At 47.8% G+C, this 25,465-nt stretch overlaps 1 protein-coding gene across 1 annotated transcript in view; it reads left to right on the forward strand.

Annotated features, from left to right (window-relative positions):
- The window catches only part of rpf1 (ribosome production factor 1 homolog), a 30,091-nt gene extending 12,917 nt beyond the window's left edge, over window positions 1-17,174 (forward strand). Inside the window, exons 3-9 of the mRNA XM_033029082.1 lie at window positions 1,648-1,728; window positions 7,345-7,440; window positions 9,958-10,111; window positions 12,499-12,581; window positions 13,825-14,006; window positions 14,992-15,118; window positions 16,499-17,174. Coding sequence (XP_032884973.1) covers window positions 1,648-1,728; window positions 7,345-7,440; window positions 9,958-10,111; window positions 12,499-12,581; window positions 13,825-14,006; window positions 14,992-15,118; window positions 16,499-16,540 — 765 coding nt within the window. The 3' untranslated portion in view covers window positions 16,541-17,174. The remainder of the gene's footprint in view (window positions 1-1,647; window positions 1,729-7,344; window positions 7,441-9,957; window positions 10,112-12,498; window positions 12,582-13,824; window positions 14,007-14,991; window positions 15,119-16,498) is intronic.
- Window positions 17,175-25,465: the final 8,291 nt, after the last annotated feature.

Below are 25,465 nucleotides of genomic sequence, written 5' to 3' on the forward strand. Positions count from 1 at the left end.
TCTAAAAGCTAACGATACATACAAAGTAAAATAGTTAAAAAGATAAACAACTAAAATAAATATCATAAAAATAGCACGCATAAACACCCAGCCCTACATCCTTCTGTCGATTTCATGTATGTATGTATCGCCCCTGCGTTCCTTGGCGGCTACATTTAGTGCCTTTATAGCAGTGGGGTAAAAACTGTTTTTAAGTCTGTTTGTCCTTGTCCTTGTAGATCTGTACCGTCTGCCTGACGGTAACAGTTCAAACAGGGAGTGTCCGGGGTGGGAAATGTCCTTTATAATACTCTGGGATTTTTTGATGCAGCGGGAACTGTGTAAGTCCTCCAAGGTAAGGAGAGGGCATCCGACAATCCTCTGGGCGTTGTCAATGGCCCTCTGGAGCGCTTTCCTCTGAGCCGCTGTGCAGCTGGTGTACCATACGCATACACAGTATGTTAGGAGGCTCTCAATGGAGCACCGATAAAAGGACAGCAGCAGTCTCTGAGTGATGTTATTCTTCCTGAGCACCCTCAGGAAGTGCAGTCTCTGCTGGACCTTTTTCAGCAGCGCAGAGGTGTTCACGCTCCACGTCAGGTCCTCCTCAATATGGATTCCCAGGAAGCGGAAATCCGCCACCCTCTCCACACAGTCCCCTCTGATAATTAATGGTACCATGTCCGTTTTATTCTTCCTGAAGTCTATTATTATCTCCTTGGTCTTTAAGGTGTTAAGGAGCAGGTTATTTTCTCCACACCACACTGTCAGCTGCTCCACCTCATCCCGGTAGGCGTACTCGTCCCCCCCGGAGATGAGTCCCACCACCGTAGTGTCATCCGCAAATTTGACAATGGTGTTTCTGTGGTGGGCGGGGATGCAGTCATGTGTGTAGATGGTGTAGAGCAGGGGGCTCAGCACGCAGCCCTGTGGAGAGCCGGTACTGAGGCTGAGGGCCGTGGATGTGTGATGGCCCACTCTGACTCTCTGGCTGCGACCCGACAGGAAGCTATTTATCCACATGCAGGTGGAGTGTGGAAGTCCCAAGTCCCCCAGTTTGTCCACCAGTTTGTGGGGAAGGATGGTATTAAAGGCAGAGCTGTAGTCCACAAAGAGCATCCGCACGTAGCTCCCCCGCTGCTCCAGGTGGGACAGTGCAGCATGGAGAGCTGTGGCTACAGCGTCCTCTGCAGATCTATTCGCTCTGTACGCAAACTGGTGGGGGTCAAAGCTTCGGGGCAGGAGTGATGTGATGTGACCCCGGACCAGTTTTTCAAAACACTTCATCACCACTGGTGTGAGTGCGACTGGCCGGTAGTCGTTGAGGCTGGAAATGTGGGGTTTTTTGGGCAAGGGGACATAAGGATCCCACACTGAGTCCTGTGATACACCATTAACAGTCTTTCAACCAAGAACAATCGTCCATCATCATTCTCTGCCTTGTGTATATATATAGCGCAGGCTGGATCATTGCATGTTTTCAGGACTGGTGTAGAGGTGATGGAATGCAGCCAGGAGAGTTGACTGGAGGCTCACCGTCACATCCGATGTAATGTTACTGGCACAGAAGACAGCCAGTGAGAATTTGGATTAATTGTTAATGCTCGTGATACAATTGTCACTCGCATGCATGCAAGTGTGTAACATGGTTGTGAATTTTGGTTTAAGGCTCCGCCAAAAGCAGTCCCGAAGACGATCGAGAACCAGCGGGTTTACGATGAAACAGTAGTGGATCCGAACGACGAGGAGGTAATTATCCGAGCGTGGACAACGTTGTGTAAACGGCTGCCTCTGGCAGCTGGCCCCGGCTGCAATTTTACCATTATTGTTGAACGAAGGAACGAATGAATGAATGTGTCAATGAATGAATGAATGATACTCTATTGTCACAGTGAGATTCATTGTTTTTCATACCCAAGGTATGCAAAGAGTGGCCACATAAAGGGCGCTGACATAGTTACAAAGTATCCCGTGCCAGGTCCTCCTTTGTTCTCCCCTCCTCTCTCTCACGGCGGTCCTTCTTCAGTTCAGTTTGGTTTATTGTCATGTGTACCGAGGTACGGTGAAAAGCTTTTGTTGCATGCTAACCAGTCAGCGGAATGATTACAATCGAGTCATTCACAGTGTACAGATACACGATAAGCGAATAACTTTTAGTGCAAGGTAAAGCCAGTCAAGTCCGATCGAAGTTAATCCGCAGGTCCAACAGACAGGGTTCAGTAGTTCAGCACTGCTCTCTGGTTACCATAAGATGATTCAGTTGCCTGATAACAGCTGGGAAGAAACTGTCCCTGAATCTGGAGGTGTGCGTTTTTCACACTTCTATAGCTTTTGCCCGATGGGAGAGGGGAGAAGAGGGATGGCCGGGGTGCGACTGGTCCTTGGTTGTGCTGCTGGCCTTGCCGGGGCAGCGTGAGGTGTAAATGGAGTTGATTGAAGGGACACAAAATTGCTGGAGGAACTCAGCGGGTGCAGCAGCATCTATGGAGCAAAGGAAATAGGCGACGTTTCGGGCCGAAACCCTTCTTCAGACTGATAGGGGGTGGGGAAAGAAAGAAGGACAAAGGGAGGAGGAGGAGGAGCCCGAGGGCGGGCGGATGGGAGGAGACAGCTAGAGGGTGAAGGAAGGGGAGGGGGGGGAGGGGACAGCACGGGCTAGCCAAATTGGGAGAATTCAATGTTGATGCCAAGGGGACGCAAGGACCCCAGACGGAATATGAGGTGCTGTTCCTCCAATTTCCGCTGTTTCTCACTCTGGCAATGGAGGAGACCCAGGACAGAGAGGTCGGATTGGGAATGGGAGGGGGAGTTGAAGTGCTGAGCCACCGGGAGGTCAGGTAGGTTATTGCGGACTGAGCGGAGGTGTTCGGCGAAACGGTCGCCCAACCTACGCTTGGTCTCACCGATGTAAATCAGCTGACATCTAGAGCAGCGGATGCAGTAGATGAGGTTGGAGGAGATGCAGGTGAACCTTTGTCGTACCTGAAACGACTGCTTGGGACCTTGAATGGAGTCGAGGGGGGAGGTGAAGGGACAGGTGTTGCATTTCTTGCGGTTGCAACGGAAAGTGCCCGGGGAGGGGGTGGTGCGGGAGGGAAGTGAAGAGTTGACGAGGGAGTTGCGGAGGGAGCGGTCTTTGCGGAAGGCAGACATGGGGGGAGATGGGAAGATGTGGCGAGTGGTGGGGTCACGTTGGAGGTGGCGGAAATGGCGGAGGATTATGTGTTGTATTTGCCGGCTGGTGGGGTGAAAGGTGAGGACCAGAGGGACTCTGCCCTTGTTGCGTGTGCGGGGATGGGGAGAGAGAGCAGTGTTACGGGGTATGGATGAGACCCTGATGTGAGCCTCATCTATGGTGGCGGAGGGGAATCCCCGTTCCCTGAAGAACGACGACATTTCCGATGCCCTAGTATGAAATGTCTCATCCTGGGAACAGATGCGGCGTAGGCGGAGGAATTGGGAGTAGGGGATGGAGTCTTCACAGGGGGCAGGGTGGGAAGACGTGTAGTCCAGATAGCCATGTGAGTCAGTGGGTTTATAATGTATGTCGGTCAGGAGTCTGTCCCCTGCGATGGAGATGGTGAGGTCAAGGAATGGTAGGGAAGTGTCTGAAATCGTCCAAGTGTATTGGAGTGCCGGATGGAAGTTGGTGGTGAAGTGGATGAAGTCAGTCAGTTGTGTGTGGGTGCAGGAGGTGGCACCAAAGCAGTCGTCAATGTAGCGGAGGTAGAGGTCGGGGATGGGGCCCTGGTACGCATTGAACAAGGATTGTTCAACGTACCCGACAAAGAGGCAGGCGTAGCTGGGGCCCATGCGTGTGCCCATAGCTACGCCTTGTGTTTGGAGGAAATGGGAGGAGTCAAATGTAAAGTTATTGAGGGTGAGGACCAACTCCGCTAAGCGGAGGAGAGTGTCAGTGGCTGGGTATAGGTTGCTCCTCTGGTCGAGGAAGAACCGGAGGGCTCTGAGGCCATCCTGGTGGGGGATGGAGGTGTAGAGTGACCGGACATCCATGGTGAAGATGAGGGGGTGAGGGCCCAGAGAGTGGAATGCGTGGAGGCGGCGGAGAGTGTCTGAGGTGTCTAGAACATAGGTGGGGAGGGATTTGACCAAGGGGGATAGGATGGAGTCAAGGTATGTGGAGATGAGTTCGGTGGGGCACGAACACGCAGAGACAATGGGTCTGCCGGGAGAGCCGGGTTTGTGGATTTTGGGGAGAAGGTAAAAACGGGCCGTGCGGGGCTGGGGAACGATGAGTGTGGAGGCTTGGTCAGGTAGGGCGTGGGAATTGATGAAGTCGGTGATGGTGCTAGAAATGGTGGCCTGGTGCTCGTCAGTGGGGTCATGGTCCAAGGGTAAGTAGGAGGAGGTGTCCGAGAGTTGGCGCGTGGCCTCAGCTTTGTAGAGATCGACGCGCCAGACTACCACGGCACCTCCCTTGTCGGCTGGTTTGATGACCCAGTCTGGGTTTGTGCGGAGTGATTCGATGGCAGTGCGTTCAGAGGGGGAAAGATTGGAGTGAGAAAGGGGAGTGGAGAAGTTGAGGCGGTTGACGTCGCGGCGGCAGTTCTGAATGAAGAGTTCCAGAGCCGGGACTTTCTGAGGGGGGTTCCACGAGGAGGGGGTGCGTTGGAGACGGGAAAAGGGGTCATCATTAGGGGGCGAGGACTCCTTCCCATGGAAGTGCGCTGTGAGGCGGAGACGACGGTAGAAGCTCTCCAAGTCATGGTGGGCGCGGAACTCATTGAGATGGGGACGGAGGGGGACAAAGGTGAGACCTCTGCTGAGGACAGACCGTTGGGTGGGGGAGAGGGGGAGGTCGGGGGGGATGGTGAACACCCGGCAAGGGTGGGAGTTGGGGCCAGAGGGAGGCAGGTGGGTAGACTGGGGACGGGGCGATGTGTGGGGGGGGGGGTTGTGGGTGTTGGAGGGGTGGTGGGTGGTCAGGGGGTGGGGGGGAGAGAGGGCTGTGAGGTGGGTGGGGAAGAGCGGGTGTGACATGGTTGGGGGGGGATGGGGGAGGGTCAGTGGAGCAGCCACTGAGGTTAGCACGGCTGGGCAGACGGGCGCTAGGACCCGGTGGAATTAAATCGAGGAGAGTGGGAGTAAGCAGCGTGAGGGCTGCAGGCCCAGTGCAGAGTCCAGGCTCCAGGTAAGGCGACGGCTGTGGGTTGCTGGAGGGGGGTGGAGTGGCGCGGGTCAACGGACCCGATGGTCGGAGTCCAGCGGCGCGGGTCACCGGATCCGATGGTCGGAGTCCAGTGGTAGTTGAGTCGGGGTCCGCGGGCGATGCGTGGGTGGGCGGATGGTCGGCGGGTCGGCGGCGAGATGAATCGGGTGCGTAGCGGCGGCCATGTTGAGATAGCCCCGGTCCGGTGGCGTTGTCGGGTAGTTGGGGTCGGGTGGCGATGTCGGAGGAATCAGCGAGGGGGAGCGAGTCCAAGTTACCGTTGAAGCTGGGAGGCTGGGCGTCATCGGTCGGCAGGTGAGGGTCGGTGGCGGCATCGATGTAGAGGTCGGTGAAGGCGGCGTCCCGGTGAGTGTGGAAGTCGGTCCTCGTGGCCAAGATGGCGTCGCGGGACTCGGGCAGGCGATGCGGGCCAGGGTTGGGGCCCGGAGTCTGCGAGCGGTCGAGTCGCGGAGTGTAGGCGTCGGGAGCGGCCTGGAGTCGGGATAATTTAAGGTCCTTGGTGGAATTAAGGTAGGCCAGGAATTTTTTATTAAAGAGGTGGATCTTGCGGCGGATGAAATACAGCTGGGGTCCGTTGCAGGTCTGGGTTAGTGAGGCCTGAAGTACAGGGAGTGTCGATGTGAGGTCCTGTTGGTGCCGGTGCATCGCGACCAGGGTGGATCTCAGTGCCCGGTTGGAGAATTGCTGGGTATGCCGGTGGATGGCCAGTCGGTACCGATGGTCCGGTTGGGGTCCGAACTGGGAGGTAGGGAACTGGAGCTGGAAGCCGTGGGGTATGAGATGATGGCGCAGGCAGGACCCGAGGAAGCAAATGTGGCTGTGGTATCGAGTCTGGGTAAGGGTATGGTCGTACAGTTGGAGGGCAGGGGGGATCACAGAAGGTGTGCAATTGGAGAGGAGGTTGTGAAACTGTCTCCGGAGAGAGGAGGAGAACTTCTTCAAAGTAGGCATACCTTGAAGAGATATCGCAGTGGAGTAGACAAAGTGTTCAAAAGGGAACTGCAGATGCTGGAATATCGAAGGTACACAAAATTGCTGGAGGAACTCAGCGGGTGCAGCAGCATCTATGGAGCGAAGGAAATAGGCGACGTTTCGGGCCGAAACCCTTCTTCAGACTGATAGGGGGTGGGGAAAGAAAGAAGGACAAAGGGAGGAGGAGGAGGAGCCCGAGGGCTGGTTTGTGTGACGGTCTGGGCTGCGTCCACAATTTGCTGTAATTTTCTGCTTGTTTCTACTGTTCAGTGCAGCACCCACGGCCTTTTCCTCTCGACTCACATTGAAAGGTTTGTAGTTATGCGTGGCAGAGAGTGGAGACCATCACCTTCCTTTGTCCGGGCTGATAGCCACAGCCTCAGAATAAAAGGACGTTCCTTTAGAAAGATGAGGAGGAATTTCTTTAGTCAGTGGGTGGCGAATCTGTGGAATTCATGGAGACCAAATCAGTGGATATTTTTAAGGCAGAGATTGACAGATTCTTGATTAGTATGTGTGTCAGGGGTTATGGGGAGAAGGCAGGAGAATGGGGTTCGGAGGGAGAGATAGATCAACCATGATTGAATGGCGGAGTAGACTTGATGGGGCAAATGGTCTAATTCTGCTCCTAGAATTTATGAACTATGTTTTTGAAGGCATCAGTGCCTTGGCAAGGAAACCAGCTTTATCAAGAACCAGTACTGATTAAATGGCGGAGTTGATGGGCTGAATGGTCTAATTCTGCTCCGAGAACTTATGAAGAGATGAGGGCCCGCTAACATCTCCCGTCAGCCACTTTTCTAATATAAAGGCATTTTAGATTCAAACCAGGTATTTTAAAGTGTGATGAATATGTTCTTCACCTTTGGGGGGGGGGGGGGGGGGGGGTTCTGGTTCAAAGTGTTCTGGTCAGGGACATGCTGTTATCAGGCAACTGAATCATCCCACCACAACCAGAGAGCAGTCCTGAAATACTATCTACCTCACTGGTGACCCTCGGACTATCCTTGGTCGGACTTAGCTGGCTTTCCCTTGCACTAAACGTGACTGTTTTATCGTGTATCTATACACTGTAAATGGCACGATTATAATCATGTATTGTCTTTCTGCTGACTGGTTAGCACGCAACAAAAGCTTTTCACTGCACTGGACTGAGGTAATAAGCAGAATGTGAATTGAAAATAAAATAAAATCCTCCACAGGTGGCTTTCGATGAAGCGACTGATGAATTTTCGTCCTACTTCAGTCGAGAGACGACCCCTATGATTCTCATCACAACGTCTGATAGACCTCGAGGGGTATGTGAAAGAAACGAGCACGTAACAGAACGGGCTTGGAATTGTAAAGGAAAAATATTGACCATCCTACATGATAATGTAATGTAATATGTCACAATATAGAGGTGTATAAAATCATGAGAGGAATAGATCAGGTAGACTCGTGCCCAGACTCGGTGAATCGATGACCAGAAGACATACGTTTAAGGTGAAGGGGCAATGATTTAATAGGAATCTGAGGGGTAACTTTAACGCACAGAGTGTGGTGGGTGTAACGAACGAGCTGCCAGAGAAGGTAGTTGTGGCAGGTACTATCCCAACGTTTAAGAAACGGTTAGCCCGGTACATGGATAGGAGCGGTTTAGAGGGATATGGGTCAAACGCAGGCAGGTGGGACTAGTGTAGCTGGGACATGTTGGCCGGCGTGGGCACGTTGGGCTGAAGGGTCTAAGTGCTAACTCTCATCAGGGGTATGGCATCTTGGGTGACTGGGCTAAGTTCTTATCTTCCCTGTATGAGACTTTATTAAGATTATTCACGCATTTCTCATATTTTCTTATATATTAATATATCTCTCTATTTTCATAGAATCTTGGCTTCACGCAAGAATACATCCAAAATAATTCTCCCTTTACACCTCCTCCACCCTTGTATCCTTCCCAAGAACTTGTCCTTTCAAAATAGTTTTCAATCCCGCTTTTAAGTTCCCACTTCTGTGACGTGGTATCCTTTCCAATTGAGACTGAAGAAGGAACAGTGCCGTTGCTTCACCACTCTGCACACAGGTTCCATCCCCAGAGTAGTTAACAAAAAAACACATATACAGTGCTGGAGTAATTCAGCAGGTCAGGCAGCATCTCTGGAGAACATGGATAGGTGATGTTTTGGTTTGGGGCACTTTAGAGATATGTTAAACTGATTGCAGTAGGGGGGGGGGGGAGAAAATTGGAAAAGAGTTGGGGGGGGGGGGGGGGGGGGGACGACGAAGCGTGGCATGTGATAGATTGATACAGGTGGGGGGGGGGGGGGGTTGACTGATAGGTGAACAAAGCCTAGAGGTGAAAAGTAACAAAAGTGTAAAATTAGGAACCATTTTGTCCCATTTCATCCCTATCACCCATCTACCAATAAAAGCCCTCACCTGTATCCACCTATCACTTGCCAGACTTTGTCCAACCCTCATCTTTATATCTAAGTTTCTCCCCCCTACTACAATCAATTTGAAGAAGGATCCCGACCCGACGCATCACCTATCCATGTTCTCCAGAGATGCTGCCAGACCTGCCGAGTTACTCCACCACTTTGTTTTTTTGTAAACCGGCAGTTCCTTGTGTCCCCAGTATAGTTAAGTAGCAAAAGAATCAAAGGGTGGTAGAGAAGAAATAAATTGCAGGGTTAAATGGGAGTAAGGGTGAAATGGGACTAACGCGCTGTCAGGGGCTAGACACAAAATGCTGGAGTAACTCAGCGGGACAGGCAGCATCTCAGGAGAGAAAGAATGGGTGGCATTTCAGGGACGAAACCCTTCTGCGCTGCAGGGCTGGTGGTTGAGGCAGATACGATAGTGGCATTTAAGAGGCTTTTGCACACGCACATGGATATCGAGGGATGCAAATTATGTGGAGGTTGATCAAAGTCGGTCTTGGCATCATTTTCGGAACAGACATTGTGGGCCGAAGGGCCTGCTCCTGCGCTGTACTGTTCTATGTTCTAAGGGTGTATTGGGTGATAACATTAGAGCTAGCAGGAGTGAAGATGGCGGTTAATTTGCTTGCTAATCAAGCTTGGTGCCCATTCTATCGGGAGTGGGTGACAAAGTGGGATATTATTGAACTCGGGTGATCAATGGTTAATGAAATGAACCACCATCTCCACTCCTGGCTGTAATGTCATCGCCCCTATCCTATCCCCCGCTGTGCCATGAGCAATGTTGAGATTGGGACAGAGCAGTGGCGCAGCGGTAGAATTACTGCCTTGCAGCGCCAGAGACACGGGTTCGATCCTGACTACGGGTGCCTGTCTGTACAGAGTTTGTACGTTCTCCCTGTGGTCGTGTGGGTTTTCTCTGGAATCTCCGGTTTCCTCCCGCACCCCAAAGACGTAGGTTTATTGGCTTGGCACAATTGCAAATTATCGTAGTGTGTGCAAATAGCATTAATGTGCAGGGATCGCTGGTCGGCGCGGACTCGGTCGGCCGAAGGGCCTGTTAAAGCGATGTATATCTAAACTAAACTAAATTGGAAAAAAAAGTGTCCGGTGCTTCTTAAATATCTGTAAGAAGGAACTGCAGATGCTGGTTTAAAAATAAGATAGACACAAAAAGCTGGAGTAACACAGCAGGACAGGCAAGATCTCTGGAGAGAAGGAATGGGTGATGTTTCGGATCGAGACACTTCTTCAGACCCTTCTTCCGTCTGAAAAAGGATCTCGACCCTAAACGTCACCCATTCCTTCTCTCCAGAGATGTTGCCTGTCTCGCTGAGTTACTCCAGCTTTTTGTGCCTATCTTCTTAAATATCTGGTGTGTTTGATTTTCAGAAAACAGTGAGGCTGTGTGAGCAGATATCAAAGGTGATCCCAAATTCACACGTGTACTACCGCAGAGGCCTGGCTCTGAAGAAGATCATTCCACAGTGCATGGCCAGAGGTTTCACCGACCTGCTTGTCATCAATGAAAATCGGAAAGTACCAAGTATCCTTCACACTTCCGAATTTGCTGCAAGTTGCATTTAGTTTCCTCCGGGATTTCTCACGTTTTACATGTTACCATGCTGTACAACTCCATGACTTCCTTAAACTGGCTATGATGTGCTTGGACCAGGTCATTGCAGGAGAAAACTGTTGTCCTCGGCTGTAAAGTAGATGCAAAGAGGCAGAGGTTCTGCAGAGAAATCTATAAGAACCATAGAAACATAGAAAAATAAGTGCAGGAGTAGGGCATTTGGCCTCTCGTGCCAGCACCGCCGTTCAATATGATCATGGCTGATCATCTAAAATCAGTACCTTGTCCTGCTTTTTCCCCATACCCTTGATTCCCTTAATCCTAAGAGCTAAATCTAATCCTCTCTTAAAAACATCCAGTGAATTGGTCTCCACTGCCTTCTGTGGCAGAGAATTCCACAGATTCACAACTCTCTGGGTGAAAACGTTTTTCCTCATCACAATGGCCTTCACAACATTTTTCTTGCATCTAGCCGGTCCAATCCTTTAAGAATTTTTTGTGTTTCTCTCATCCTTCTATATTCCAGTGAATACAAGCCCAGTCGACCCATTCCTTCATCTTACACGTGATAACACGTGTGCGGATTGCAAACCACAGCATTGCTTGATTTGAAATAAGGGTGCAGAAAGCTGGGGTGTTACCGCGTATCACATTAAATAGATCTGGTTGGGGTGAAATGCACTGACAGATCATGTGGGAACATCATGTGCAATAATGGTGGCATTGGATATGTGGAGCGACATGGTTTGTATAGCGTGTCAGACCCTGGGCAAAGTGGTACTTCACTACTAATATATAATAGTGTATATATAAGTTTTCAAAAATGGCTGGAGTAACTCAGCGGGTCAGGCAGCATCCCTGTCGAACATGGATAGGTGACGTTTTGGGTCGGGACCTTCTTCAGACACAAAATTATGGAAGAATTCAGCGGGTCATGCAACATCTCTAGAGAATAGTTTCATTATTCCCATCCAACTTTTATTTTTAAAGCAGAACACAAAATGCTGGAGTAATTGAGTTCCTCCAGCACAGTGTTTTTGCTCAGGATTCCAGCTTCTGCAGTTTGTTGTGTCTCCATGTATTATTTTTTTTTTAGCCTTGTTTCTTGCTCAACATTAAATAATTGGGGTGGGAGATAGAACAAGTGGTCCTACAACTTTAGGCTGTGCACGCCATACGCAAGATGGATTAGACTCAATAATTTTTAACACAGACTGTGTGCAACCATTTATGATGGAAACCATGTGAGTAGTTTTAGTTTAGTTTAGTGATACAGCCTAGAAACAGGCTCTTCGGCCCACTGAGTCCGAGTCGACCAGTGATCCCCACACACAATACTATCCTACACACACTGGGGACAATTTAAATTTTTACCAAAGCCAATTAACCTACAAAACCTGGATGTCTTTAGTGTGTGGTAGGAAGACAGAGCACCCGGAGAAAACCAATGCAGTCACGGGGAGAGCGTACAAACTCCATAGAAACAGCACCCATAGTTAGGATCTGGCGCTGTGAGGCAGCAACTCTACCGCTGCACCACCGTGAGTAGTTCCAGTGCACAGAGCCCCCTCATAGAGTACAGCAGGCAGTGAAGAAAGCTAATGGAATGTTGGCCTTCATAACAAGAGGATTTCAATATAGGAGTAAAGAGGTTCTTCTGCAGTTGTATAGGGTTCTGGTGAGACCACATCTGGAGTATTGTGTACAGTTTTGGTCTCCTAATTTGAGGAAGGACATCCTTGTGATTGAGGCAGTGCAGCATAGGTTCACAAGATTGATCCTTGGGATGGCGGGACTGTCATATGAGGAAAGATTGAAAAGACTAGGCTTGTATTCACTAGAGTTTAGAAGGATGAGGGGGTAATCTTATAGAAACATATAAAATTATAAAAGGACTGGACAAGCTAGATGCAGAAAAAATGTTCCCAATGTTGGGCGAGTCCAGAACCAGGGACCACCGTTTTAGGATAAAGGGGAGGTCATTTAAGACAGGTGAGAAAAAACTTTTTCACCCAGAGAGTTGTGAATTTATGGAATTCCCTGCCACAGAGGGCAGTGGAGGCCAAATCACTGGATGGATTTAAGAGAGAGTTAGATAGAGCTCTAGGGGCTAGTGGAATCAAGGGATATGGGGAGAAGGCAGGCACGGGTTATTGATTGGGGACGATCAGCCATGATCACAATGAATGGCGGTGCTGGCACGAAGGGCCGAATGGCCTCCTCCTGCACCTATTTTCTATGTTTCTAAGTATCTGAGTTTTCAGAACTGCACCTTCACTTGCTTGAAAATGCTCAGCCTTCCCAACTAAGGAGGTTACACATGAATATAATTATTTTTCTCAACCATATACCATCAGATGGATTAATAGTTAGCCATCTTCCCAATGGACCTACAGCGCATTTCAAGATGTCAAATGCCCGCCTGGCCAAAGAACTTAAGGTGAGAGACGGAATGAGATGAGATAATGAGCACTGTTAAACATCAGTGGAGCTGATTTTTACTTTGCAATATTTGCTAGGAATATTAGTGTCAAGAATTCTTAGTGAATTACATCATGTTTGCATTTGTTTTTATTATGCATTATTATATTATGCCATCTCAACCAATATCGCACAAATCTTCTGTGGGAACTCACCAGGTCAGGCAGCATCTGTGGAGGGAAATGTCTGAAGAAGGGTCTCGACCCGAAATGTCACCCATTCCTTCTCTCCAGAGATGCTGCCTGTCCCGCTGAGTTACTCCAGCTTTTTGTGTCTTATCTTCGGGTTAAACTAGCATCTGCAGTTCCTTCGTACACGTTTTCATAAGTGATAGGGGCAGAATTAGCCCATTCGGCCCATCAAGTTTACTCCGCCATTCGATCATGGCTGTGGATTATAGAATCGTACAGCAGAAACGGGCCCTTCGGCCCAACAAGTCCATGCTGACCAAGATGCCACGTTTGGCCCATCCGCCTCTAAACCTTTCCAATCCATGTACCTGTTCAAATAAATGTCCTCTAAATGTTGTCAACGTACATGCCTCAACTGACAGCTGGTTTCATATATTCACCACACACTGTGTGGAAATGTTGCCCTTTCAGGTTCCTATTAAAGCTTTCCCCTCTCACCTTACACCTATGTCCTCTGATCCTTAATTGCCCTTCTCTGGGGTAAAACACTTCCCTCGTGTTTTTATACACCTCTATATGAAACATCCCTCATCCTCCTGTGCTGCAAGTAATAACATCCTAAGTTGTCCAACCTCTCCCTATACCTCAGGCTGTCGAGTTCTGGCAACATCTTTGTAAATCCTCTATGCACTCTTTCCAGCTTATGTAGAAACATTTCCCTTCAGGTTGCTATTGAATCTTTCCCCTCTTACTCCCTACTGGTTCTTTCACTATCTGGTTCTTTCTTTCCCCTCTCACCTTAAACCTACACCCTCTGGTTCTTCATTTCCACAACCCAGGGATTTTCCCTTTGTTATCAGGATCAAATATTTTAATTTATGGATATTTATGATATCAAGATTCAGAAGAGATGATTGCCTACTCTGTGATGGGAAGGGTTTGAGTATTTCCGGAGTGGATCATTTTTCTTGCCTTTAGTGAGAGATCATGGCTGAATTATTTTTTTTATAGGGCTGCAGCTGTTACACATTTACAACTATAATTAGATAACTCTCATGGTCTTTGTCACAGAGGAGAGGGAAGGAGCCAACAAAACATTCTCCGGAGGTGATCCTTAATAACTTCTCCACTCGGCTGGGCCACAGCATTGGCAGAATGTTTGCCTCACTGTTCCCCTACAGTCCCCACTTCCTGGGGCGGCAGGTGGCGACTTTCCACAACCAGCGGGACTACATCTTCTTCAGATTCCACAGGTAGGCTTCACCACCACGTGTTAAACTGCACGGTGAACCTCACCGCCACGTGTTAAACTGCATCATGGCTTCTTCCAGTTCGCGTTGGAGTTTTTACACAGTCAGTCTAAGGGCACGGTGGCACAGGGGTAGAGCTGCTGCCTTACAGCGCCACAGACCCGGGTTCAATCCTGACAACAGGGTCTAACTTACGGAGTTTGTACCTTCTCCCCGTGACCTGCGTGGATTTTCTCCGAGATCTTCGGTTTCCTCCCACACTCCAAAGACGTGCAGGTTTGTAGGTTAATTTGCTTCTGTAAATTGTGCCTAGTGTGTAGGATAGTGCTAATGTGCGGGGGTCGCTGGTCGGCGTGGACACGGCGGGCCAGAGGGCCTGTTTCTGCTCTGTATCTCAAAAGTCTCGACCCAAACCATCATCAGTTCATATTCTCCATAGATGCTACCTGACCTCATGAGTTACTCCAGCACTTTGTGTCTTGGTAAACCAGCATCTGCAGTTCCATGTTTCTACATTACACACATGTATGTCCACCTTTATATTTGTATCAGAATGGATATGAGGGGCTTTTAAGTATGTTAATGTGTTTAATCATGCATGAAATAAACATTGATAAACTAATATCTCAAACCTTGTTTACAGTAGTTTAGTTTAGAGATCGAGGGCAGAAACAAGCCCTCGGCTCACCGAGTCGGCACCGACCAGCGTTCCCGGTACACGAACACTATTCTACATGCACTAGGGACAATTTATAATTTTACCTAGCAAATTAGTCTACAACCCCGTACGTCTTTGGAGTGTGGGAGGAAACCGAAGCACCCAGAGAAAACCCACGCAGGTCACGGGGAGAACGTACAAACTCCGTACATTCAGCGCCCGTAGTCAGGACCGATCCCGGGTCCCTGGCGCAGTGAGGCAGTAACTCTACCGCTGCGCCACCGTGCTGCCCTGATAATCAGGAGACTGATGGTGATTTTGTTTTTATAGGTATATATTTCGGAATGAAAAGAAAGTTGGTCTTCAGGAGCTTGGGCCTCGTTTCACTCTGAAACTTCGATCTTTGCAGAAAGGGACATTTGATTCAAAGTACGGAGAATATGAATGGGTCCACAAGGTCAGTGTGCAGACATTTCTGTTGCCTTGGCCTGCGTTTTTTGAAAGGCATATTATATATTAAGATTGTTTTATATTTATTGCTGCTTTCCATGTCATCCTTCCATTATTCTGTTCAGCCAAAATGTCAGTCAGACGAGAGTTGTAGGGTCATGCAGCGCGGAAACTGGCCCTTCGGCCCAACTTGCCCACGCCGACCAAGATGTCCTATCTACACTAGATCCACCTGCACGCATTTGAGTTTAGTTCATTCAGCTTTGTTCATGGTCACGTGTACCGAGGTACAGTGAAAATACTTTTGTTGCGTGCTCACCAGTCAGCGGAAAGACAATACATGATTACAATCGAGCCATTTACAGTGTAGGATGATTCAGTTGCCCGATAACAGCAGGGAAGAAACTGTCCCTGAATCTGGAGGTGTGCGTTTTCACACAAATCGTGTGCATTTGGTCCATATTCCTCAAAACCTTTGCTATCCATGTACATAGAAACATAGAAACATAGAAATTAGGTGCAGGAGTAGGCCATTCGGCCCTTCGAGCCTGCACCGCCATTCAATATGATCATGGCTGATCATCCTAGCAAATCCTGTCCAAATGTATTTTAAATGTTATAGTACCTGTAGCAACGACCTCCTCTGGCAGCTCGTTCCATACACCCATCACCCTCTGTGTGAACAGGATATTTTAAAGTTTAAGAAATTAATGGTCAGGTTAATATTTAAAGTGGATTTATGAATTTACCCGTTATATTTTACTGAGAGGATATATAGGTTGACCTTTTGCCAGTTTAGTTTTCTACAACTGCATTGCAGTGTAGCTCATGCCAAACATGATTTGGCCATTCATATAACTGTTGGGATTCTTGATTTGCGTGCATCACCAGGTTCAGGAACAGCTTCTTCCCCGCTGTTATCAGACTACTTCCATAATCTTCATACACTTAGTCAGCAGAGGTGTTGAGGGTTAAAACTCCACCACTGATTGGGAACATGGCTGTACCTCGTGCGGCACGGTGGCACAGCGGTAGAGTCGCTGCGCTTGCAGTGCCAGGGACCTGGGTTCGACCCCGACTACAGGTGCTGCCTGTACGGAGTTTGTACGTTCTCCCCATGACCGCGTGGGAACTTCGCTTTCCTCCAACACTCCAAAGACGTACAGGTTTGTAGGTTGATTGGCTTGGTATAAATGTAAATTGTCCCTATAGTGGGCAGCATAGTGTTAATGTGCGGGGATCGCTGGTCGGTGCAGACTCGGTGGGCCGATGAGCCTGTTACCGCACTGTATCTCTAAGCTAAACTAAATTAAACAATGGCTGATCACAAAATACGCTGCGATCTTTAGTTGTGTGCTGTTGCTGATTTGTGTTTTCTATTTCTCAGCGTCACGAGATGGACTCAAGCCGTAGGAAGTTCCATCTGTAGGGTGGAACACATTGGGACTGGACACTGCCGTGAGACAGCAACCGTTCTCACATCTTTGTGTATTGTTGCACAACCTGAAGACCAACAAAACAGTCCTCACCGCCTCCGTACAAAGCCGGGGCTGAAAGAATGTGTCACGAATGTTAGATTGCTGAAATCCCTGCAACGTTTTTGCTAAAGAGAATTATCTTCTCAAAACTGGATGTTTCTTTCTGGAGTGTACTCGCTGTCCAAAGGTAAAGGGTACTTGAGCAAGAAACAAAGTTCTGGAGGAACTCAGCATGTCAGGCAGCATCTGCGGAGGGAAATCTGTGGACGGGTGACGTTTTGGTCGGGACCCTTCTTCAGGCTGGTGAAGGGTCCCAATCTGAAGCGTCATCTGTCCAGCTCAGGTTAGTTTATTGTCACGTGTACCGAGTTACAGTGAGAAGCTTTTTGTTGCGTGCTAACCAGCCAACAGAAAGACCATTCCCTCTATAGATGCTGCCTGACTCGCTGAGTTCCTCCAGCACTTTGTTTTTTACTCAAGATTCCAGCATCTGCAGTCTCTTGTGTCTCCCCATAAAGGATACCTTATAAATACTGTTTGTAAAAGGATTATAGTTTTGTCAATTAAATCATTCATTTAAATGTGCCCATTTAAGATTGTTTTTACTAAGTTCAAAGTTCAAATTTATTTGTCACATGTACCATAAGGAGCAGTGAAATGTAATTTACCATGCAGCAACACAATTAATAAGGACACAATACACAACATAATTCAACACACACATCCACCACAGCAATCTTCACTGTGATGGAAGGCAATGCAGTCCAGACAGTCCTCCTCCTAAAATGGATTTAAGAGAGAGTTACTGTAGATAGAGCTCTAGGGGCTGGTGGAATCAAGGGATATGGGGAGAAGGCAGGCAGAGAGTTATTGATTGGGGACGATCAGCCATGATCACAATGAATGGCGGTGCTGGCTCGAAGGGCCGAATGGCCTCCTCCTGCACCTATTTTCTATGTTTCGTCCTCCTCCTCCCTTGTTCACCCGTGGTCGGGGCCCTGACCCTCCGTAGTCGCCGCTACAGACGGCCCGATGTTCAAGCCCTCTGGTCGGGATGGTCGGGATGGTCGGAACGCCGACGTCGGTGCAGGTCGAGCACACCCGGAGCCGCGGTACTGGGTAAATATAAATCTGCTTAGAATGGCAGGGTTGTTAAAATTCTGTAACGGTTGAGATGCGGCATTATTTAAACTCTACCTAGTTCCAAGTGTGAAATCTAAGGAAGAATATTTCACAGGAGAAATTTCAAGTAGCGTGGTAGATGACTTTGGGATTGTAAAAGAGGCAATCTGAAGAAGGGTCTCGACCTGAAACGTCACCCATTCCTTCTCTCCACAGTGGCTGCTTGTCCCGCTGAGTTACTCCAGCATTTTGTGTCTTTATCTTCAGCTGATTTCAGTGTTGGATTGTTTGTTGGGGCAAATTAAGGGGCAATTAAGATGTGACATATAGCTTGAATGTGGGCAATAGGTAGACATGGCAGTCAGCATGGATGAGGCGAGCTGTAAGGGACAGTTTCCGTGGTGTACCACGTTATGAAGGAGGGTCTCGACCTGAAACGCCACCTATTCCTTCTCTCCAGAGATGCTGCCTGTCCTGCTGAGTTACTCCAGCATTGTGTAACTATCTTCGGTGGAAACCAGCATCTGCAGTTCCTTCCTGCACTCTGATTCTATGGTTATTTTCTCCCTCCAATGTTTGATCAGGAAACGAAAATGGTGTTCACTTTATAAACGGAGCTGTATGTGAACGAGCTGCATGAGGATTGTGTCACAGATGCTAGTTCTTTGTTTCCAGATTCCAAGGCAACAATAAGCTGTGGGTAGCACTGATTTCACAATCTATGTATGTGATTTCATGCACTGGAGGAAGGGGAGGGATTTCACTCGGTGTGTTTGTCTTCTTCTCAGTCCAATTGCCGACACTTTCCAGTGAAAGAGATCTTGACTTCCACTCCATAATGCCCTTCACATCCTTTACAGAGATACAGCGCGGAAACAGGCCCTTTAGGCCCACCGTGTCCACACCGACCAGCGATCCCCGCACATTAACATAAGCCTACACACACCAGGGACAATTTTATACTTAAACCAAGTATACAAACCCAAGCCATTTAACCTGCAAACCTGCATGTCTTTGGTGCGTGGGAGGAAAAAAAACCATCTCGGAGAAAACCCACGGGGAGAACGTACAAACTCCGTACAGACGGCACCCGTAGTCAGGATTGAACCCGGGTCTCCGGCGCTGCCTGCGCTGTAAGGCAGCAACTCTACCGCTGCGCCACTGTGCTGCCCGTGCCACAAACGGCCGCGTAACCACTGAAGTATAAGACTGAACACCTTTGCAACAAGGACAGCACAGTGCAGCAGGATAGCTGCTGCCTCACAGCGCCTGAGACCCTGGTTCGATCCTGACCCTAGGTGCTGTCTGTACAGAGGCAGTTAAATGTAACATCTCCAAGTTTGCGGATGACACAAAACTGGATGGCGAGGAGGATGCTATGAGGCTGCAGGGTGACTTGGTTGGGCGAGTGGGCAGATGCAGTATAATGTGGATAAATGAGGTTTATGTGGGAACACAAAGGTAGCTTATTATCTGAATGGTGTCAGATTAGGAAAAGAGGTGCAACGAGACCTAGGTGTGCTTATATATCAGTCACTGAAAGTACGCATGCAGGTACAGCAGGCAGTGAAGAAAGCTGATGACATGTTGGCCTTCACTGCGAGAGGATTTGAGTTTAGGAGCAAGGACTCCACGCAGACAGCACCCAAGGTGAGGATGGAACGCGGGTCTCTTGACGATGTGAGGTGGTAGGTAGCTCTACCCGCTGCCCCACCTGCATTATGGAAAAATACCATCAATTACATCATTCTGTAGCAAGACCAGGGTCCTCAACTTAACATCTCTTGAGGAAATTTAGATGCAAGGAACTGCAGATGCTTATTTACAAAGAGAGACACAAAGTGCTGGAGTAACTCAGCGGGTCAGGCAGCATCGTGGGAGAACATGGATAGGCAATGCTTTGGGTCAGGACAATTTAGTCTGCAACTTTGTTTAGTGTATTTTAGTTTAGTGGTACAGCATGGAAACAGGCCCTTCGGCCCACCGAGTCCGCATTGATCAATAATAAAGTTATTATTATTATTATTATCTGTACACTAGTTCTATCCTACACACACGGGGACAATTTTTTTTTTACAAAAGCCAATTAACCTACAAACCTGCACGTCTTTGCTATATAGGAGCACCCGGAGACAACCCACACGGTTACGGCGAGAACGTACGATCTCCGTACTGACAGCACCCGTCGTCAGGATCGAACTTGGGTCTCTGGTGCTGTGAGGCAGCAACTCTACCGCTGCGCCACCGTTCCAAAAACATTTGCGCTCAAATCTCTGGAGAAGGGTCTTGACCCGAAACATCACCCATTCCTTCTATCCAGAGACGCTGCCTGTCCCACAGAGTTTCTCCAGCATTTTGTGTCCATCCCTGGAGAGGCCGGGTCTTGAACTGAGAACCTTCTGACCTAGAGGCAGGACTGTAATCTGCAGGCCCTAGAAATAATGAGTGGAAGCTTCTTCACCGTGCCTTGTGAATGCTGTTCTGAAATGTGAAAACCAGCAAACTCCAGGCAACACGTCCCTAGTTAATAATCTTCCCGGGGGCTAACTTTTGCCAATTACTTTACTGTCGAGGCAGTAAGAACAGTCGTCATCGTTAATAATATAACATTGGCCCTGGCGTCACCAGCTGATTTCAATCACTATTCCATTCATTAGCTCATATTTCATGGCCACACCTTGTTTGACCTGACCCGATGCTGAATCACTATAACTATTGATCACGCACTGGAATATTGGCAGCTTCAGAGTCAAAGACGGCTGTAAGTTTCGATGTTACCTGTTGTGGTTCCTTATTTCTGATCAGATGACATAATTACAGAGTCTGGGGCACTTCCTCAATGTTGAAATAAAGCAAATAGTTGCACATCGAGTCATACAGCACGGAACAGGCCCTTCGGCCCAAATACTCCATGCCGACCAAGATGGCCCTTCTACACTAGTCCTATCTACCTGCATTTGGCCCATATCCCACTAAACCCTTTCCTATCCATACACCTGTCCAAATGTCTTTTAAATGGTAAAGGGGTGAAAGATTTAATCGGAACCTGAGGGATAACAATTTCACACAAAGTGTGGTGGGTATATGGAATGAGCTGCTGCAGGAGGTAGTTGAGGCAGGTGCAGTAAATATCGCAACGTTTAAGAAATATCGCAAGTTTAGAGGGATATGGGCTACATGCAGGTGGGACTAGTGTAGATTGGGGATGTTGGCAGTGTGGGCAAGTTGGGCCAAAGGGCTGTAAGATTCTATGGCTCAAAGTACCTTTAAAGGAAGTTATTGTACCATTCAATGATACATATAGACCATTGAATAATACATGTAGGTGTACATTACAACCTTTTCATCCACCTCAGAAGTCACTGCAATGGAGTGGTAGCAAGTCGTCATTTAAGGTTGTTATTTCTGGCCAAATTGGAGATGCCAGGACACTAAAATTGAATAAAGGCTTTTGGGCTGCTCGGCCATTTGGTCAATTTAAATGCGCCTTCTGCAGAAATGGGACAAGCTGTAGAATGATGCCAGCTTGCCTGGAGCCCAGATAAGAGTTGCAGGGAAAGAATGGGACATCTGCAGATTCTTACAATTAGGTGTAAATTGCATGAAATGGATTGGGTGAATGCAAACCAGACATACACATTGTAAACATTGTGGCAAAGCTTTACTTTGCTAGATGTTGATTGGGTTAAGTATTGAGCCTTGTCTGGGTGCCTTGAATATCCAGGCACATGTTGCATAATTCATCTCTGTTAACTTGCATCTAGAAACTTTGTCATACATTGTATTAGTCACTGTATTATTGGGTTAAGGAAATGTCTTTCATGTACTGTGTTAGTATCCAGAACAAGGGGTCACAGTTTAAGGATAAGGGGAAAATCTTTTAGGACCGAGATGAGGAAAACATTTTTCACACAGAGAGTGGTGAATCTCTGGAATTCTCTGCCACAGAAGGTAGTTGAGGCCAGTTCATTGGCTATATTTAAGAGGGAGTTAGATGTGGCCCTTGTGGCTAAAGGGATCATGGGGTATGGAGAGAAGGCAGGTACAGGATACCGAGTTGGATGATCAGCCATGATCATATTGAATGGCGGTGCAGGCTCGAAGGGCCAAATGGCCTACTCCTGCACCTATTTTATATGTTTCTATGTTAATCGATATCTGTTATTGGACTGTATCGAGACCACCCCCATATGGTTCGGCCCCTCAAGGATCGGGGACCTATAAAAGGTAGCTCCAAATGAGGTCCGATGTCGATCTTCTGGAAGAACGCTTGGGACTGCGTGACCTTTTGGAGTGTCTCTGCTTGCACGAGGCTAGGAGGGCTTGGACAAGCAGATACAGGGATCGAACCCGCGATGGTTAGGTATAGAAGTGGGGAACTGTTATTGTGTTTTCCAAAATAGTTTAGTTGCGCAAGTGCTCGACTCAGTATTTTATTGACTGAAACTAGACTGGGGGAAGCTTAGAACGAGCTATTTACAAGGAGAGAGGTGCAATGTTTTAAGGAGTTATCAAGCAAGTTTTCTTTATGGGTACCTGGAACGTGTTGCCAGGGGTGGTGGAGGCAGGAGATATGATAGTGGCATTTAAAAGACTTCTGGATAGGCACATGGATATACAGAGATATGGATCACTTGCAGGTGGAGGAGATGAGTTTAACTTACATAGAAAATAGGTGCAGGAGGAGGCCATTCGGCCCTTCGAGCCAGAACTTGACTTCAAGAAGGATCTGAAGAAAGGTCCTCGATCCAAAACGTCAGCATCCAATGACCTTCAACAATGCTGCCTGACCCACCGAGTTACTCTGGCAGTTTTGTTCAGTGACAGATTCTAGCATCTGCAGTTCCTTGTGTCTCTCTGACTTGGCATCATGTTCGGCATGGACATTGTGGGCCAAAGGGCCTATTTCTTTGCCGCACTGTTCTGTTTTATGTTCACTGTGTTAGGCCTGAATAGAGTGAATGTGGAGAGGATGTTTCGACTAGTGGGAGAGTCTAGGACTAGAGGTCATAGCCTCAGAAGATGTTCCTTTCGGAAGACAAGGAGGAATTTCTTTAGTTAGAGGGTGGGCCGAAGGGCCTGTTTCCACGCTGAAACTCTAAACTAAACTTTGTGTCTTTCACAAGACTAGTACCTGTCAACCCTTGTGTCTTGTCTTAACCCCTCAGTTGACTGACTGACTCTGAAGTGATGGCGTGTGTAGTGTAGCTTACAATTCCAGGCAATTGATGCAAAGCTTGTCGGAGGCAGGGTGGGAAGAACATTTATTTTCTGATCTGGAGTGCTTGATGCTTACAAAAGAGAAAGGTTGACATTTCTTTACAGAGAGAATCAGTCAGCCCCATGACACAACCTCACAATTGACTGATAATCAGACATTTCTAATGCAATGTGAAACACCTACTTTACTTTGCATCCTTTGACACCCTTCCTGTTCACGATGAGACCTGCGGCATAATTAACTCGCCAACACCTCCTAATCTACACGTTTAAAAAAAAAGTTTATTGAAAGATTTTGATCCGTGAAAGAGATAGATTACGCTGCAACACCACGAAACAGTCAGCGAAATCACGTTACATCCATTTTGTATTGATCAGATACTGTATATACAAGAGCTTCAGGTTCCACACAGCCAAACCTTAGGAAAGGGACCTGACAAAGTGTAATCAGCAGAAGGACACTGCAGTATTCACTGGAGTTTAGAAGGATGAGGGGGCATCTTATAGAAACATATACAATTATAAAAGGACTGGACAAGCTAGATGCATGAAATTTTTTCCCAATGTTGGGCGAGTCCAGAACCAGGGGCCACAGTCTTTGAATAAAGGGGAGGTCATTTAGGACCGAGTTGAGAAAAAACTTTTTCACCCAGAGAGTTGTGAATTTATGGAATTCCCTTCCACAGAGGGCAGTGGAGGCCAAGTCATTGGATGGATTTAAGAGAGTTAGATAGAGCTCTAGGGGCTAGTGGGGTCAAGGAATATGGGGAGAAGGCAGGCACGGGCTATTAATAGGGGACGATCAGCCATGATCATTATGAATGGCGGTGCTGGCTCGAAGGGCCGAATGGCCTCCTCCTGCACCTATTTTCTATGTTTCTACGACACAAAGTGCTGGAGTCAGGAAGCATCTCTGGAGAACATGGATAGGCGACGATTCAAGTCGAGACCCTTCTTCAACCAAAACCACAGTATAATACTTGACTAATAAGAGTAATACTTTGCAATTGTTATTTTTTTTGACAGATCACACTTAGGTAATTTTACTTTGAATGGGCATGACAAATACCTGCGCACCCCGTGTATATAACCCCGTCTCACTCAGCGACAGCATTTACACAAAGCCATCAAATCACCCAGTGTAGCCTCCAGTCTATTAATACATTAATTTAATTCATCATCTGCACCGTTAGAAGGCTTGATAGATTCTTCAAAGCTGATCAGTGTAACAAAGCAGAGAATGTCAAACACAAGATGATAGAGAATTCCACACGCCAGCCAGCCTTTCCTTGAAACCTTCCTATTCTGATAGTTTGTTTTGCTCTGTATAATATTTCAGACAATACTTCCCCCCCCCCCCCCCCCCCAATAATACTGCAGTTTCTGCATATTACTGGCAAGGCTCAGTCTGAAGAAGGGTCTCGACCCGAAACGTCACCCACTGCTTCTCTCCAGAGATGCTGCCTGTCCCGTTAAGTTGCTCCAGCATTTTGTGTCTATCTTCAGTGTAAAACCAGCATCTGCAGTTCCTTCTTACACGTATTATATTCTAAGACTTTTGCCTGTATTTTGTTGTCTATCTCCCCGAGATGATGGTGACAACTCCCGATGTTGGGGGAGTCCAGAACCAGGGGCCACAGTTTAAGAATAAGGAGTAAGCCATTTAGAACGAGACGAGGAAACACTTTTTCACACAGAGAGTGGTGAGTCTGTGGAATTCTCTGCCTCAGAGGGCCGGTTCTCTGGATGCTTTCAAGAGAGAGCTAGATAGGCGTCTTAATGATAGCGGAGTCAGGGGATATGGGGAGAAGGCAGGAACGGGGTACTGATTGGGGATGATCAGCCATGATCACATTGAGTGGCGGTGCTGGCTCGAAGGGCCGAATGGCCTCCTCCTGCACCTATTGTCTATTGATTCTCCTGGTTAATCCATGTAGAGATGTTGTAAATGGCACTCAAGGCTGGGATTGCCAGGTCTTACTCTGAACAACATAAAGACCCACCTAGTGGATCTAGGCAAAAGTCTTTCACAGATAATGCCCAGGGAATAATCCCCAACACCTTTCAATGACAGTACATTCCCTGTACTGAAAGGTGCCACAATCAACACTGAACGCTACAGAATTACCAAGAACCAATTTCTAAATTACAGCTTCTCTACATAATGTATGACATCTCGACTATTGTATTCCACGATCGAACACAAAAAGCTGGAGTGACTCAGCGGGCCGGGCAGCTTCTCTGGAGAGAGAGGGAATAGGTGACGTTTTGGGTCGTGACCTTTCTTCAGACGGAAAGTCAGGTGAGAGGGAGATTCCTTCTCTTCAGAGATGCTGTCTGACCCGCTGAGTTACTTTTTGTCTATCTTCGGTTTAAACCAACATCTACAGTTCCTTCTTACACGTATTATATTCCAAGACTTTTGCCTGATCAATGCCTTGGTTGAATTAACAAGGGAAGAGAAAATATTTGAATTAATGTCGTAATTTTCACTGTAAATATAGAACCTTAAAGTGATGGCCAATTATATTTTG

This window comes from Amblyraja radiata, chromosome 10, assembly GCF_010909765.2.
Source record: "Amblyraja radiata isolate CabotCenter1 chromosome 10, sAmbRad1.1.pri, whole genome shotgun sequence".
NCBI classification, from domain to species: domain Eukaryota; kingdom Metazoa; phylum Chordata; class Chondrichthyes; order Rajiformes; family Rajidae; genus Amblyraja; species Amblyraja radiata.